This window comes from Capra hircus, chromosome 3 (assembly GCF_001704415.2).
Source record: "Capra hircus breed San Clemente chromosome 3, ASM170441v1, whole genome shotgun sequence".
Taxonomy (NCBI): domain Eukaryota; kingdom Metazoa; phylum Chordata; class Mammalia; order Artiodactyla; family Bovidae; genus Capra; species Capra hircus.
The window spans coordinates 97,678,764-97,695,150 of record NC_030810.1 but is presented as its reverse complement, the minus strand read 5'-3'; the positions used below and the strand labels follow the sequence as shown (position 1 = coordinate 97,695,150).

Genomic DNA, 16,387 nt, shown 5'->3' with positions numbered 1-16,387 from the left:
AGCACTGAGTGGTCTAAAGCACACTCATGACACAAAGGGATTTGAACTGGTAACTACAAAGAACTCTGAGCCTGAACTTTATTGCACATAATAAGAAAATATGCAGTGACTCATTGGAAACTGGTTTCCAAGGCACTTAGCCTCCCAAGATCTGCAACATTGAGGAATTTTATTAGGAACTGTAATACAATTCTTTTTTTCCCAAGGAAACTGTGTGGCCACTAAACTAGCTGCTAACTCAACTTGGGGGTAAGCCAACTTGGCAAAAAGCACACCGTGTATTTAAACACACAGAGTCGGGGAGCAGAGGAGATCCTTGGGGTGCTAAGGACCCTTGAAATCTGGTAAGTTTACTTTTAGGTCAGACTGACTCTAGGTTACTAAGCCTGGAGAATCATTATACAAATAGAAATCAACAGAATTATATCAAAAGAGTGTAAAGAATTAAGCTAAAAAGAACAGGTAGGTGTTTCATGAACAAATGAATTCATTACAATCAGTACTTTCCATACCCCCTCCCCACTTCCGACTTGTGAAGTTGCAGCCCTCTTTGATCCCTTAGGCCTTGTTCCCAATTTCTTTACCAGATTCTATTTGAATTACCTCAGAGCCAGTGGCTCGAGTCCAGCTTGATCTTTCTCACTTTTATGATCCTCTGCAAACCAAATTCAGAAAGAAACAGTAAGAAATTAAACAGGTCTCACTTTACACATTACAAGTACAAGAGCCTATTCAAGCACAAAATAGTGACCACTTTATGTGTGGTCAGGACATGTGGAAGAATTAATCTCGAGACCTCATGCTGCATTTTTAGAGAACAGACCTGCAGGATCTCTAGCACTCGCCAGGCAGAACCTCCCTGACCTGGCAATCACCATCATGACTGCCTCTGCCCCAAATCAATGCAAAAAAAATTCCAAAAGGCACTTGGCCAGATTCCCTCCGTAACATACCAGGCTCCAAGCCTGCCACAGAACGACTCCCAGGTGAGAGCTCTGTGTCCCCTCATAGCTTTCACATAGAACCTGCTTTTGCTTTGAGGAAGTGACCAATAACCCTGTCCCACCTCTGCACCTGCCACTGGGATGTGGGCTGGTTGGCCCCCAAAACTGATCCTGCCGTGCCCCCTTGGGTGCTCTCAGGAAATTCTAAGTAAAAGACTCTAACTGTGACCAATATTCCTAGCCTGTGTACTGTGATGTTCAGTGCCCATGTTCAAGTGGGCATGGTGCTGTCCTTTATCTCTATTTGAATTATATTCATGTGTGATGCCGGGCAATAGGGGAAGAAACAAGAGATGTCAAAGATTTCAAAAGTGAAGCCATTTGCCCACAGAGACTGAATGGTAGCATCAGGCTAGAGCTTGTGTCCTGCAGTTCTCAATTCAGACCTCTTTTTATTGCCATGAAGTCCTCCCATCCCTCCTCCCTTTCTCCCCCAACACTGGATGAACTCAGCCTCCTTTCCCAAAGGGCACAGTCCATAAATGATGACATTTCTACAATTGCAATCACGGCCTCTCCAACCCTGTGCTTCCTCCTCTGTGCGGCCCACCGACCAGTCCTGATCTCATAACGGCCCCCAGGAATGAAGCAGAAGCAGGACTTGGGTTAACAGCTGTGGTGGAGGTGAGGTGGGCACCTGGGGCTGGGCTCTGGGAGTCACTGAGAGGGTCCCAAAGCCATGAGGCCGACTTACTGGTGCTGAGTTTGCTGGTGAGCCTTTCTGTCAGCTGGCTGCCCTGGGCGAGGTGCTCCCGGAAGCTCTGCCCCAGGTAGTAGTCAATGTCGTTGCTCCTTAGGAGGTCCTCGAAAGACTTTACCGTGTCTTTCGAGTGCTGAGTGAGAAGATAACAGATACCTCTCCCTTCCCGTATTTTCTGACGTAGGTAGGATAGTTCTCGGGCCTGGTCCTGAATCAGGGAATCATATTTCCTAATGAATGAAAGAAGAGGAAAGAGTAAGAATGGAAAATTAAGCTATGGGGGCTTCTGTAGAGATTTCTGTAAGAGCATCTCTAAGAATTCCTCAGTTTATGCTGAATTCTGGCACCAAAACCAAAAGATGTGTTTAAGAGTAAATTCTGTTCTGACAAACTTGCATCAAACAACATGGTACAGCACCATTCCTCCACTGTTTACTATACATTAGTCATGTCCCAAAAGTGAAAAATAAGTTCTGTGGGGGTAAATACCGTGCTGTATTTTACTTCCCTTACAGCACCAATATAGTGTAGACTTATAGTTGATAATAAATGATAAATATATTTATTGAGTAGGTACTCAATAAATACTAAAAATCCAAATAAGTCCTTTCATGTCTTCTACTTCAAAGACCATCTATATCACGGCAGGCTGTATTTTGCAAAGATGGTCATTACTCGAACTCCCATTCCACATGCTTGGCCACAGTGTGGCTGTGCCCCTCTTTCATCATTAGGTGGAAGTCATTCTCTACCTCCTCAAATCTGTGTGGGCTCTGTGACACTGCGCCAAGTCCAGGAGTCACTCTTAATTCACCGGGCAACTTTTACTTCCTGACTCTTGGAAGCCAGCTACCATGCTGAAGTGAAACTACCCTGAGAGGCCCAGGCCAGGAGGACAGGCCAGGCCAGGAGGACAGGCCCCGGAAGACAGGAAGCCACGTGCAGAAAGAGAGAAGCCAGGGAGCACTGTACCACCAGACACGTGGATAAAGAAGCGGTGTCTAGGCAGACAGTGACTCCAGCCCCAGCATGAGAGACGGCATGAGAGACCCCAAGTGAGAGCTACCCCTACTAAGCCCAGCCATTCACATAAATTACTGTTTGAATCCCCTACTTTGGGGTAGTTTGTTACTCAGCATAGATAACCTGGATACCGAGATGGACATCTAGTCCAGTGTTTTTCAACACAAAGTATCAATAACAATAGTAATTATGGCAAATAGGGTTGAGAGCTTTAATATGTGCTAGGCATTATTATAAGTACTTGGATTAATTCATTTAAACCTAATAACCACCCTTTGAGATAGGTTTTCTTATTATCCTCATTTAATAGATAAAGAAACAGGCTCAGGAAGACTAAGGAGGCTTGCATAGCCTGTAAGTACTGGAGCTAGGATTCAAACCCAGAAAGTCTGCCTCCAGTTTTACTACTTGTATGAAGACATTCCTAAGAGGAAATCCCAGGGACCTGGTATCTCCCAGCAGGGGTCATGTGTCCTTTCTTAACACCCAGGGCTACCTTTGAAATAGGTCCTCTCTGACTGCCCCAATGGGTTCTCTCTTTTACCTGCCTGGGCTTCCCTATTTCACACATAAACTTAGACATCTTCAATCAAGCAATGACCCACAGAGCACCCTCCTTACCCAGGCCATGAGGCAGATCTCAGCTCCTCGGCCAGCTTCCCTTCCGTCCCAGTTTTTGGGAGCTGGGCTTCTAGCTGGGACACCCTCTGGATCAGACTCTCCAGATCCTTTTTAGCCTGAAGCCCTGGAGGGTAGAAAGCCCCAGTGCCATCAGACAGCCACCCCTCGTCCTCATCAGTGACACTGTGCGGTGAAGATCCCTCTAGGGCACCAATGGCCTTCAGCTTTCGGGGTCTCTCCAGACTAGATGAATAATCGCTTGTAACTGAGAGGGACCGAACCCGGCTCTTCAGGTTCTGAATGACCTTGTTGGCGTTCTGCAGCTGGGCCTTCAGATCTTTGATGTCCTTACGTAGGACAGAGATGTCTTCTGACTTTCCGTATGCCCGGAGCTCCTCCTGCTTCCCTAGTTGGCTGTCCGGGGGCTTCTTCCCAGGGGGGCTGGCCATTGTGGAGCCCAGGTGTCCCTGCTTGGAGCACAGCCCCTCCATCAAGACTGTTTCCCTGAGGCTGTTGTGCTCCTCACACTCTGAGAAAAGACAAAGACATCCTCCTGAGTGAAGCTGGGCATGCTGCTGAGGCCATGCCCTTCAAGGTCTTGAGGACAATAATTACTAGAACAAAAGTTAAAGCAGTACTTTATTCAGTGCTGGCACTGTGCCAGCCTCCAAATGCTGTATTTCTTGTCCTCTAAGAGCCCTGCAAGTCAGGTGTGCTCACCTTCTATTTTACTCAGTGTTTTTCTCCTCAATTTCAATTTGGTGGATGTCCCTATAGCTAAAGTGCTTTTATAACAGAAAAACACTTTTTTTAGATGTTCAGTTTGCATATCCCCCTGATAGTTCAGTTGGTATCCGCCTACAACGCAGGAGACCCTGGTTCAATTCCTGGGTCAAGAAGATCCACTGGAGAAGGGATAGGCTACCCACTCCAGTATTCTTGGGCTTCCCTTGTGGCTCAGCTGGTAAAGAATCTGCCTGCAACGTGGGAGACCTGGGTTCTATCCCTGGGTTGGGAAGATCCCCTGGAGAAGGAAAAGGCTACCCTTTCTAGTATTCTGGCCTAGAAAATTCCATGGACTGTATAGTCCATGGGGTCTCAAAGAGTTGGACATGACTGAGCAACTTTCACTGACTCACTCAAAGCTCATTTGATCTTCTCATTAATAAATAGACTTTAGTATTTTTTTTTTCTGGTGGTTCAGATGGTAAAGAATCTGCCTGCAATGCAGGTTTGATCCCTGGGTTGGGAAGATCCTCTCGAGAAGGGAATGGCAACCCACTCCAGTATTCTTGCCTGGAGAATTCCATGGACAGAGGAGCCTGGCAGGCTGCAGTCCATGAGGTCACAGAGTCAGATACAACTGAGCAACTATCACACACACAGTATTTTTTCTAAAATAATCAGTTGGATAGAACTATTTTTTTTAAAGTTCACACTGAAATTGTTTTTTAAACAGGCAGCATGTTGAAAACTAATTGTAGAAATTCAAAGTCACACTCAGCCTCATTTTGGGCATGAGTTCTCCAAACTTTCTGTCCCCCTCTGTCCTGTGTCCCCTTCAGCCTACTGTACCCCTCAGACCTGCTCCTCATCAGATGTGGGATTGGCCAGCAGCACCCAAATGTGAAGGCTGCCCTTAGTGGGGGAGGGCGAGCCCCACACCCAAGCTCTCACCAGGGCTGGTGCTCTCCTCCCGCTCAGCCTCGTTCTCGCTTCGGCCACAGGTCTCATAGCCCAGGTCCTGGAGGTCCACCTGCACTTGCTTGCTGTCCTGCTTCACCGATGATCCACCTGCTTGGGAACAGACAGGGCGTGCTACAGAGGATCTAAATTTCCCACATACACACTCTCATCCTCAGCAGCACACACCCTGGCCCTTGGAGAGGTCAGACCCAGAGTGGGATAGATGCTTCTTTGGACTGAGGTGGGAGAAGAAACACCTGCTCCAGGCAGCAGGACCTCTCTCCACCAGGTGAGCTTGTTCCCCATTGGTGAGCTTACCTACAGATAACCTGGGCTTCCCTGGGGCCAGACATGTTTAAGTCAGACACTGCATACTATCAACTCTACAAGCCCCAGGGAAACTAGCAAATGCTTTGTTCATGGGGGCTCAGGGAATGTTTGAATGGAGCAGAACTAACTCAGTTTCAAAGACACTAAGATCTGCACTGTTCTGTAAGTGTTATAAACGTGACTGTTTTATGTTAAACTGATAAAAATTAAATAAAACTTTAAATCCCCAAATTGAATTAGCTACATTTCATGTTCTCCATAACCACATGTGATATAGATACAGAACATTTATGTCACTGCAGAAGTTCTACGAGAAAGCATGATTCTAGACCAACAACAATGGTACATTTTTGAAGAGTCTACTGTGGCGCAAAGAGGAGCAGAAGGGAAACAATCAACATATGTTGAGAGCAGTAAGGCGGTCTGTTGACTGTACCAGAAATCAGTGAAGCTAGATGTTAGCTCATTCCCTCCCTATGCTGTCACTGCAAACTTGCTCTATTCGTTCATTTGTTTCTGCCATCTGCAGATTGAAGTTGAGTATCCACTTCCATGGGCTTCCCTGGTGGCTCAGTGAAGAACCCACCTGCCAAAGGAGGAGATGTGGATTCGAGCCCTGGGTCAGGGAGATCCCCTGGAGAAGGAAATGGCAACACACTCCAGTATTCTTGCCTGGGAAATCCCAAGGACAGAAAAGCCTGGCAGGCTACAATCCATGGGGTTGTAAAAGAGTTGGACACGATTTAGCGACTAGGTAACAACAACAATCCACTTCCACAATGCTAAGGTCATATTCAGGATTAAATTGGCCATGAGACTGGGAAAGAAGAGTGAAGTCTGCAAAGCATGAGCTTCTCAGGGAGAAGACAGGTGGTGGTGAACTTAAGACTTACTAAACATGACTCTGTATTTCTCCAGCTGGTTGGCCTGGGCAAAGACAGTGGCTTCTGATATCAGCAGCTTCTCCTGGAGATCCTGATAGCGTTGTTTGCATTGTGCCAACTGGGAGCGCAGGTGCTTCGTGGATCCCGAGAGGCGAAATTCTGACTGTGGCCCAGGGTCATGGGTCTGGGGCTGGTTATCCAGCTGTGAAAAGAGCCAGCACAGAGTCAGGGCCATCTGAGCTCCTCCCTAGGCAGTGGTGGCCACTTTGCCTTGCGAACCCTGTGTACTTCATCCATGTGTCTGTCGTAACACTCCTCATTCCACTTGGCAGCTACTTGCTTTCCAGACTGAGCACCTGGAGAGCTGGGATGATGTTTTATTTATCGCTGTTGCTACAGCACACAGCACAGTGCCACCTGAGTCCGTGAGGAACCCTCAGCAAATGTTTGTTCGTGGTTGAAAAGAGAAGGGGTGGAAACCTCCACTCATCTCCCTGCGTTCCTACCCAGTTGTTCTCTCGGTCCTCTGCTAACCATTTTACTTAACCCCCAGCAGGCAATGGCACCCCACTCCAGTACTCCTGCCAGGAAAATCCCATGGGCAGAAGAGCCTGGTAGGCTGCAGTCCATGGGGTCACGAAGAGTCGGACACGACTGAGCAACTTCACTTTGACTTTTCACTTTCATGCATTGGAGAAGGAAATGGCAACCCAGTCCAGCGTTCTTGCCTGGAGGATCCCAGGGACGGGGGAGCCTGGTGGGCTGCCGTCTCTGGGGTCGCAAAGAGTTGGACACAACTGAAGCGACTTAGCAGCAGCAGCAGCAGCTCAGCCCCCTCCCCTTAGAGAATCCTGACAGTTCCTCTGAGGCTCAGGAGCAGACCCCTGTGCTGAGCTGTGAAGTACACAGCAGTGATAGGTAAGAGATGTCATTACACACCACTGACTGGCTGTCTTAAAGCCCCGTGTAGCTCTATATTGCATCCTATGGAAATGATCTGGTTTTGTGCCATCTTTCCCCACCATGCTGAATATCTGAAGGGCAGAGATGAAGTCTTATTGCCTGTTTCCAGTGCCTAGTGTCTTGCCTGGAAAATTAAGCATTCAAATATTTATGAAAGTTAATTACTCATGTAATATTCATGAGATAATATTGTAAAAGAAACCTTTCTAAAGGCTGGATGTTAGAGGAACATTATCACCACTACTTGTGGTGCAAAGGTGCCCTTCCCATGGTACCTCCTGACCCACGGGGCAGAACAGTTTAAGGTAAAAACGGACATTTCCAGCCTTTCTCCAAGGGCTTTTCATCTAACCCCACACTTACTTGGTGAGCATCCACTGTGAGGGCAGCCCCAAGGTCAAGGCTCTGGGGTCTGGGGCACGGCCTTGTGGTCACACCCTCCTCTTCTAGGCATTGGTGCTTTCCAGGAGAGTAAACCAGCTCTGTGTTCATTCTGTTGATCTCCTGGGCCAGGTGCACAAGGAGCTCAGGATTAAGCTTACTAGTCCCTTCCTTGCTGCTTAGCACCAGCTGTTCCTTGAGGAGGCTGATGATATTACGGGCATTCTTCAGTTTTCCCTGGACCTTTCTGAATTCAGCCTGAAGGCTATTCTCATTCAGACCCCTTTTGGCAACCACAGTCTCCACCATCACCTCGCCCTTCTCCTTGTCTTCCTCAATCTCCCATCCATCAGACATTGCTTCTCCCATCTGCTCTTTCAGCTCTGCATTCTCAAGGCAAAGGCTCAGCATGGTGTTCCTGCAAGAAACATACACAGTCAGGGGCCGGGTCTGGTCTTGGCCTCATTTCCTAGGAGCCCGGTTAACCCGCAACTCAGTCCATCAGAGACTCAGAGACACCCCAGTACATGAAGTGACCTCCGAGACCTATTAAAACATCCCTTATTTTATATACAAAGAAATCAAGGCTCAGGAAGAGCAGGAGATTCCCCACACTCCCATAAATACTTGGCAGCATTATCACTAAAAATCTTGGACTCAAGACACGCAGTCTACTTGTCTTTACCCATGCTTGCAAACTCATGTTCTAATTTTCAGTGGCCTGTAGAATAAACAAGGATACTTACTGTTAATAAAAAATAAAAAAGGACATTGCCTGGGAGAAATTTATGATTATGTAGACTACAGTTCTATTAATTATCATCAGTCATTTTTCAACTACTGGATGAGAGACTGGGACCTAGGAACACAGAAGAAACAAACAACACTAACCAGAATTGTAGTCAAATATGCTTATGTTAATGAGTTGCTTTCTATCTGCCTCCTGTGATAGGAGATCGTCTCCATGAGGAGGGATTCTGTCTGTCTGTTCACCCAGTGTCCCCAGAGCCTCCACAGTGCCAGCTGCACATCGAATATTCCTATTTGCTGAGAAGATATAATGGGCTAAACAACTAATTTTCACCAAGATATTCTGGTTGCAGCCTTTCCTCTCACCAAATCCTTTACTAGGATTGGATGAAAGCAATAAAAAGTATGGCTTTAATAAGGCAATTTATTTAAAAAGGCAGTTCACTTCATTGACTTAGTGGAGTCACTGGATGCTTACATGAAATTCTTCAGTGCTATGGTTAGTTCAGTGTCTGCAACTGAGAAGTTATATAATTCTGCTCTTATCAGCTGCAGACCTGAGGAATACTAACAGCGGAATCCTAGGAGGTGCTTGTTTAAAAAGCTTAAGAGCTAAGGCCTAAGAATCTACATTTTATTTAAGTTCCACAGGTGATTCTTAAGGACGGTAAATTGAGAACTGTTGACCAGGAGACACCAAGGTAGTAGCTAATTCACAGCCTGAAGGCCCAGCAGTTCACTGGGCCTCTACATTGCATGGCCCAGAATCCTAAAGTTCTGGAATAGAGCAGAGCTTGTCTAGAGTGAATTAAGGATGAACATGGTTTAGGACATAGGAATCAGAGAGACCGTGAGAGTTTCCTCAGCGGAGACAAGGGGAGCGGGTATTTTACTAAAACTGAAGTGTAACAGGGAAAGAAAGGGGCACGTGTGTGGTATAAAGAATATTAAATGTTATGTCATAACTTTGGATTTGGGGGGAAAACCTTGCTCTTTTCACAATACAAACTAACAAAAGCAAGGTTCAACAAAATCTTCCCAAAAGAGAATTACAGAGAATTACGAATTACACAGTCTATCTTCTACAGTATCCGTGGTGCTTCTATATTCAGCTGCGGGATTGAAAGGGATGTACTGCTCCCACCCATGATAGCGCAGGAAAGTTTACACATAATGAAGTTTAAATCAGACTTAAGCTCGATGGACGTGAGTCTGAGTGAACTCCGGGAGTTGCTGATGGACAGGGAGGCCTGGCGTGCTGCGATTCATGGGGTCGCAAAGAGTCGGACACGACTGAGCGACTGAACTGAACTGAACTGAAGATGAGAAATATGATGATTCAGAGTAAAAGAACCAGAACAAAGGATGATTGCAAGAGAATTTCAAAAAATGTTTGATAAAGTATATAGGAGAAAAGGCTTAGAATTTAATATTTGGGAGCCAGGGATCTTGCCATGGACTATTATGCAAACTTCAGCAAGTTTGCTAGAACTTTTTAGGCCTGAGGTTCCTTAATGGTAAAAAGGTACATTGTGCTAGATGTCAAAGTACTAGTATTAATGTTATTCTATGACTCAGGGACATTTAAGTGGCATACAATAGGCAGGGAAACGATAGGGTATGGATTAGCAGCTTTCCATCTGCACAGCTGTGTTCTAAACAGCAGGCCATGAGGATTGTGACCCTTATGGACGAATGAGTGAGTGGATTATCCCTATGTTATCAGCATGTTTTCCAAGCTTCTTTTGGGGGTGAGGGGGAAGATTGAAAGCAGAGCCATTCTAGCCAAAGAATAAGTTACTTCCCACTTTCGCAAAGTAAATAAAACAGAAGAGATTATTAAAATTGTTATCCCACAATTTAAGGATTTGTGCTTCTGAGAGAAAGATGAGTGGAGGCTCTGTGTAAACCCTCCTCCTCATGGACTGTTCTGGTTCTGCATACAGCAGTGAAGTGTCTTGGGTAGCAGGAGATTCCTTACACATTCCAGTCAATTCAAAAGAGCAATACCTGTCATACAACTGGGAGATTTCCACTTGTGACAGTCATATGTATAGCAGATAATGGGCATTTTTATATTGAATTAAGACCAGATTTATTTGAATAGGGCTTCCCTGGTGACTCAGAGGGTAAAGCGTCTGCCTACAATGTGGGAGACCCGGGTTCGATCCCTGGGTTGGGAAGATCCCCTGGAGAAGGAAATGGCAACCCACTCCAGTACTCTTGCCTGGAAAATCCCATGGACTGAGAAGCCTGGTAGGCTACAGTCCATGGGGTCACAAACAGTTGGACACGACTGAGTGACTTCACTTTCACTTTATTTGAATAGTTCAAATGGTAATTATTGATAATCACCATTATTCAGGGCTTCCCAGGTGGCTCAGTGGTAAAGAATCCACCTGCCAATGCAGGAGATGCAAGAGACATGGGTTTGATCCCTGGGTCGGGAAGACCTCCTGGAGGAGGAAATGGCCCTCACTCCAGTATTCTTGCCTGGGAAATCCCACGGACAGAGGAGCCTGGTGGGCTGCAGTCCATAGCATCACAGAGTCGGACGTGGAGCACACACACACACACACACACACACACACGTATTATCTAGTATTATCAGCTTTTCTAAGAATCTGTAGAACCGTGCATGCATGGAGCCTGGGATGTGGACCAAGAAGCCCCATGGTGGCACGAATTCCTTGGCTGCAGCAGTGTGGTCCCTGGGCTACAGCAGCCTCTCAATCGGCAGGCTCCTCTTCTCTGGGGCACGTCCTACCTGATGTGGGCCACAGAGGAGAATCCTGCTTCCTCGATTTGAGCCTTTAGCTCCTTCAGTTCCCCCTCAGCTTTCCTCTTCTCCTCTAAGTGCCGGTGAATTTCAGCCCTCAGGTGAAGCATTTCCTCCTGAAGACCCCTGTTACTGTCCCCTCCTGTCAGGGAAGGAGGAGCAAGAGAGACATTCTGGGTCTCCACAGCTGCCCGGCTTTTCTCCAACGCCACCTTGATGAGCTGAAAGAAAACCATGGTTTAAAGAAGTTAGTTCACTAAGAGGATCTCTGAGGAACATCAGAGCACAAAGGCAGCCTTTAAAGGGACCAAAAAAGGTAGACCTCCCTCCTAGAACTTTCCCAACCATAGGGTCCCTGGAGACTGGTTGGGGTGAGAGGACGCACCGCACAAGCAGGGAGAATTTTTGCCATGGGCCACAGGAAGAAATTGCACAGGTGGGTGAGGAAAAACCACAAGCACACAACAAACTGAAAACAAATGCAAACAGATGAGGTTTAAAGAGGACTGGAGAGTGTGGATCCTCTTGATTCTTCTCTTTCTGGGGGGACAGAGTTCCTTGGGAGCCTTCTCAAGAGACAAAAAGCTTCATCAGTTCCACAACACTCGAGTCCTTGATTGCAAAGATCATGGCTAAGATACCACAGCTCAGAGCCTGAGGCCAGGCCTGTAACTCAGACTCTGACAAGGATGATGATGAGGAAGGATCCGGGCACTTAGGAGTCATAACCAGAGAAATAGGGTGTGGGTGGAGTTACAGGTAAGACAAAGAAACTAATTTCATTGGCAGCAGGAGAACCACAGTCTATAGTTGGTGAGAAGTTAAAGTTGAAGCCACCTAGATGGGATGGGATGGGATAGGAGGAGGGTTTGGGGGAGAATGGATCCATGTATATGTATGACTGAGTCCTTCTGCTGTCCACCTGAAACTATTACAACATTGTTAATTGGGAGGCTGTTGTTACAACAATTGTTAATTGTTACTCCAATATAAAACAGAAAGTTGAATAAATTTTTTTTAAAAAATTAAAGAAAATGAGGCCACCTGTCTAGCAACCACCTTCCCTGTTGGCTAACACTCTGTGCTGATATTGCCAGCCAAACTCTCTCTACAGATCTAAGCAAGTGAGAAGAAAACAAGCAGAAACAATTTCCCATCACCTTTGGTTTTTGAAGATATTACTCCTTAAAATTTTAATAAAAGCAGACTGTATGGTTTTTTCCTCAAATAACAATTTTTTAACTTTTAAACTTTTTTACTATGTGTCTTAGGCGCCTCTCCAGCTTTTTCATCATGCTCTTTAAAGAAACCAAAACCTGAGTATGATAATCTACTTAGTGTATGACCAATCACTTTAGTACATGAATTTCCTGCCTGTCAAATATTAATCTTATATCCCAATGTCATGATGGCTTGTTTTTCCTTTCAGCGGCAGCATTTTGGGGTTTTGCTTAAAGTTGATTTTGACCTCCCAATTTTCCACGTCTCTACACAGCTATTTCTGGGTCATGTTTTATCTCTATAAATATAGTGACTTGTACCTGTCACAAATTCATTCTGGCTACAAAAAACCACTAACAATCATCAACATTATCAAAATATTTATGTGCATCTCCATAAATCATGTAGTGGCCACTTGTTTAGGAACGACTTGTAGAATTAATTATATACTTGATTCCTTCAATTAGATCAGGAATATATTGAACAAAACAGGGCTCAGAGGAGCTTAAATGAATCAGTGATTAATAGATCTGCTTGGCTTGTCTCAAAGCCACTGACTGTTGCTTTGGACCTCGTAACAGCATGCTAAAATCTAGGCTTCAGGTGCGTGGTGGGGTTGATTCATGGCGTGTATGTGTAAAGTGTTTAGTAGCACAGCAGTGGAGGTTGTGAAGAGACGTGCAGGTTCTGCCCTCTCGGCGAAGAAAGGAGAAGCTGCCCACGTGTGCTCATTTCCCAGCACCAATCCCACCTGCAGCTGTAAGCCTGAGATCTGGGAGGCTCCTGAGAATGTCTCTATGGCTCTGCTGCCAGGCTTAGACTGGCGGCCATCCCTGAACGTGCCATGAAGCACTTGGGACAAAATGAAGGAGGAGGACTGGATAAAACCACTTCTGAAAGCTTATGACCTAACCTTTCATTTAAATTATGTGACATTATCTTTCTACATAAACTCTTTGCAACTAACTTACCTAAAATAAACACTGCGATCAGCCTTCAATATGGACACAGTTATTCTTTGCTGTTAATAAAGGGTGCTCAGTTGCTCAGTTGTGTTTGACTCTTTGGGGCCCCAAAGACAGGGATTCTCTCTTGATGAAATTTTCCAGGCAAGAATACTGGAGCGGGTTGCCATTTCCTACTCCAGGGAAAACTTAAGGGTTCCTTCTGCTTAAAAATGATGTCTAATTTTAATGATGCCCTCTATTTTTTAAGTGCCTTCTGGATGTATGTTATCTTTTATTGACTTAAATACACTGGCTTTCTTTAAAAATGGAAAATAAGACCCATGGAATGTTAATACCAGAATGGACCATATGGTTTATCTGGTCTGATTTCTTACTTTTAAATGAGAAAACAGAGATCTGATTTGTTCCCAGGCTAATCTGACTTTTCAGATTTCAATGTCCAAGGGAGTTTACTTTGGCTGCTTTGTCTTTAAATTTTAAATGTAAATGCATGAAAAGTGATTCGGGATTAGCATTTTAATTATTTTTTTCTTTATCATCTATGAAAAGCTTCTATTGTTTTTCCTCAAGCAAAACCCCAGGGTGTCCGTGTATGCAGCAGTGGTACGGATCCTTTAGTTCCCTTGTTAGTTACATCGCATAAATTATTGTTGCTGTTGTTGTTTTTCACATTTCCTAATTTTTCTGTTCTATTGTTTCCATTTTATAATTCAACTTTTTGGTGTGCTGGTTTTCCATTTGCCCCACAGAATTCAGTGTGCAAACCTGATCTCTTATTTGAATAGAATGGCTTTGTTTTAGCCCTATTGCTCCATACCTCCCACAGTGTATTCAGTTCTCAGACAGCATTAAGGTATTAAAAATGACCTTTTTTCAAGATCATCACTGCCTTCCTCTCCTTTGCATTTGTGACTGTTGATTAATTTTCTCTATTGCAAAAGTTCAAATGAAGAAAGACAACGATGATTAGTTTCTTTCACAGGAATTTCCTAGGTATTATAGATCTTACATTTGATTAAGAATGGAATTGTGTAAGAGATGGGGAAAATTACCATTATGGCCAGACCTGAAACTTCCTGAGGAGGGTGAGTCCAAAAATAAAGATGGAGCAATATGCTTTGGCCAAAAGTTGGTTCTTGCCTTAAAAGGAACATAAAATTGGGTGGATATGTTTATAAGGGGAAGTGTGTGTATGCCTGAGGGCAGGAAGGGAGCTTGGTGTTGAGAATAAGGTCTACTCCCAAGGACACAACTAGGAGAAGCTCAGAGCACAACCTTAAGGGACCAGTTCCCTGAAGACAAGCAGATACATTTTTGAGAATCTGGACACAAGACAGTCACGACAAAACAAGCTTTATTTAACTGGTAGCAGGAGAACCACGCCCACAACCCTCAGAAAAGTTGCTGTAAGTTTACAATGATTTCACATACCTCCTTCCCAGAACTGAAGACTGACTTTCAAGGAAAGGAGATGCAAAGGAAAACACTGCTTACCCAAGATATTCTTTCATCCAACAGATAAATACTTGTCTAATTTATTAAGTATCTCCTATGCCAAGTGATTGGAGAAGGAAATGGCAATCCAGTCCAGTATTCTTGCCTGGAGAATCCCAGGGACAGAGGAACCTGGAAGGCTACAGTCCATGGGGTTGCAAAGAGCTGGACACGACTGAAGCAACTGAACACATGCCAAGGGATAGGGAAGACACTGCAAGGGAAGTGCAAATGCCCCAGTGGAACAATTTATTCCAGGGTTGGACTGACCTCAAAATGTAGTCTGATCATTTCTCCACACTCAGCTATAGGAAAAAGAAGGTTGAGGAAGAAGTGACTTCATAAACCAGTCTGCCTATAACTGAGAATCAGAGTGGAGAACTCCTACTATCACGCATAGTTTGGACCACATCTGGCTCTTTCCATATCTGTGGCTCCTGTTCATATATTCTGAAGTTAGTAACCATCAGTGTCAGCTTGACAGCTGACATCCCAGTCAAGCTCCATGTGAGAGTGGATATTTTCACATCCTGCAGACCCTTCTCTTCCACCCAAGGTCCTCAGTGCAATCAGGGAGTGAGAGGTGAGGCGAGGGATTGGCCCAGAGGGGCAACAGAGCACATAATTAAAGGTACAAGCATTGGTTAGGAGGACTCAGCTGTCCAAGCAAAAAGAGAAGTGGAGCTCATGCAGGAACTCAAGGGAGAAGTTAGGGCCAGGTGTGTCTAGAGCAACACAAAGGGGGTCTTGGTAGAAGGTAGAGAAACTGTGTTGAGAATGGGAGGTGTTTCAGACAACTGCTTATGTCCTCAAGAGTCAAAGACTGTGCCCAATCCTGTGAGGTTTGGGTACTGCTCACGTGGTCTTTCTGTAGGATTATTAGACATGCCTCGTCTTTTTCTCGTGCAGGAGATGAAGAGGCAGACTCATTTCCCCCATAGTTTTCCAACTGCTCCAAGGAAGCTATCCCTGGAAACGCCCAGCTGCTTCTGCAGAACGACAGATACCAATGATCCACTTGCTCCTGAAAAAAATCTACACACCCAGTCCCTTTAGGACACGGGATTGCCAAATGTCCCTGGGCAAGGTGAAGACACAGAGGCGTTCCAGTGGATGCTATGGGATCACTCTCGGAGACTGAGGTCCAGGACATTCTACCCTTGAACTCAAGAAAATGCTGGTTACACCTTCACTGCTGGTCAATGAGAACAATGTTTCAGCCTTGGGTACCACGGCTGAAAGGTACCAGCCTTGGGTTCTGAGGTCTGACCAGGGCTTGCTCTTGAAGTGTCATCTGCTGGTCACTGACTCATCACCACTTGAGCAGTCAGGTGCCCAACAAAGTTCTCTTTTATGTAGTGAGACTTCCCCAGGATGAGCCTGGTTTTGGAGGCATTCCAGTCCTCTTGCAGTTCCTCAGAGAGCACTCTCCTGAAGCAGGGGCCAGGCCTGCCACCTCCCCAGGTGGCCCTTTGGTAACTGTCTTCTGGGATGTATTTTGGTTACAAAAGCCCAAGATGGTTAAGAGTCCATGGTTTTGTTGTGAGCAAAAATTCTTCTGAAGCTATAGCTATAGATGGTAC

At 45.4% G+C, this 16,387-nt stretch overlaps 1 protein-coding gene across 21 annotated transcripts in view; it reads right to left on the bottom strand.

Annotated features, from left to right (window-relative positions):
- Positions 1-16,387, bottom strand: part of PDE4DIP (phosphodiesterase 4D interacting protein) — a 244,857-nt gene that overhangs the window by 28,964 nt on the left and 199,506 nt on the right. For 15 of the 21 annotated variants that reach the window (XR_001295452.2, XM_018045995.1, XM_018045987.1 and 12 more), the window contains 7 exons: positions 11,110-11,342; positions 7,575-8,010; positions 6,258-6,450; positions 5,026-5,145; positions 3,349-3,877; positions 1,699-1,934; positions 604-655 (listed from right to left, as the gene is read on the bottom strand). Coding sequence is in view for 20 of the 21 variants with exons in the window: in XM_018045995.1 (XP_017901484.1) it covers positions 604-655; positions 1,699-1,934; positions 3,349-3,877; positions 5,026-5,145; positions 6,258-6,450; positions 7,575-8,010; positions 11,110-11,342 (1,799 nt within the window). In the remaining variant the exon portion in view is untranslated. Of the gene's footprint in view, positions 1-603; positions 656-1,698; positions 1,935-3,348; positions 3,878-5,025; positions 5,146-6,257; positions 6,451-7,574; positions 8,011-11,109; positions 11,343-14,647; positions 16,375-16,387 lie in introns of those variants that run through there. The other 6 variants (XM_018045991.1, XM_018045989.1, XM_018045993.1 and 3 more) reach the window with 2 other exon arrangements.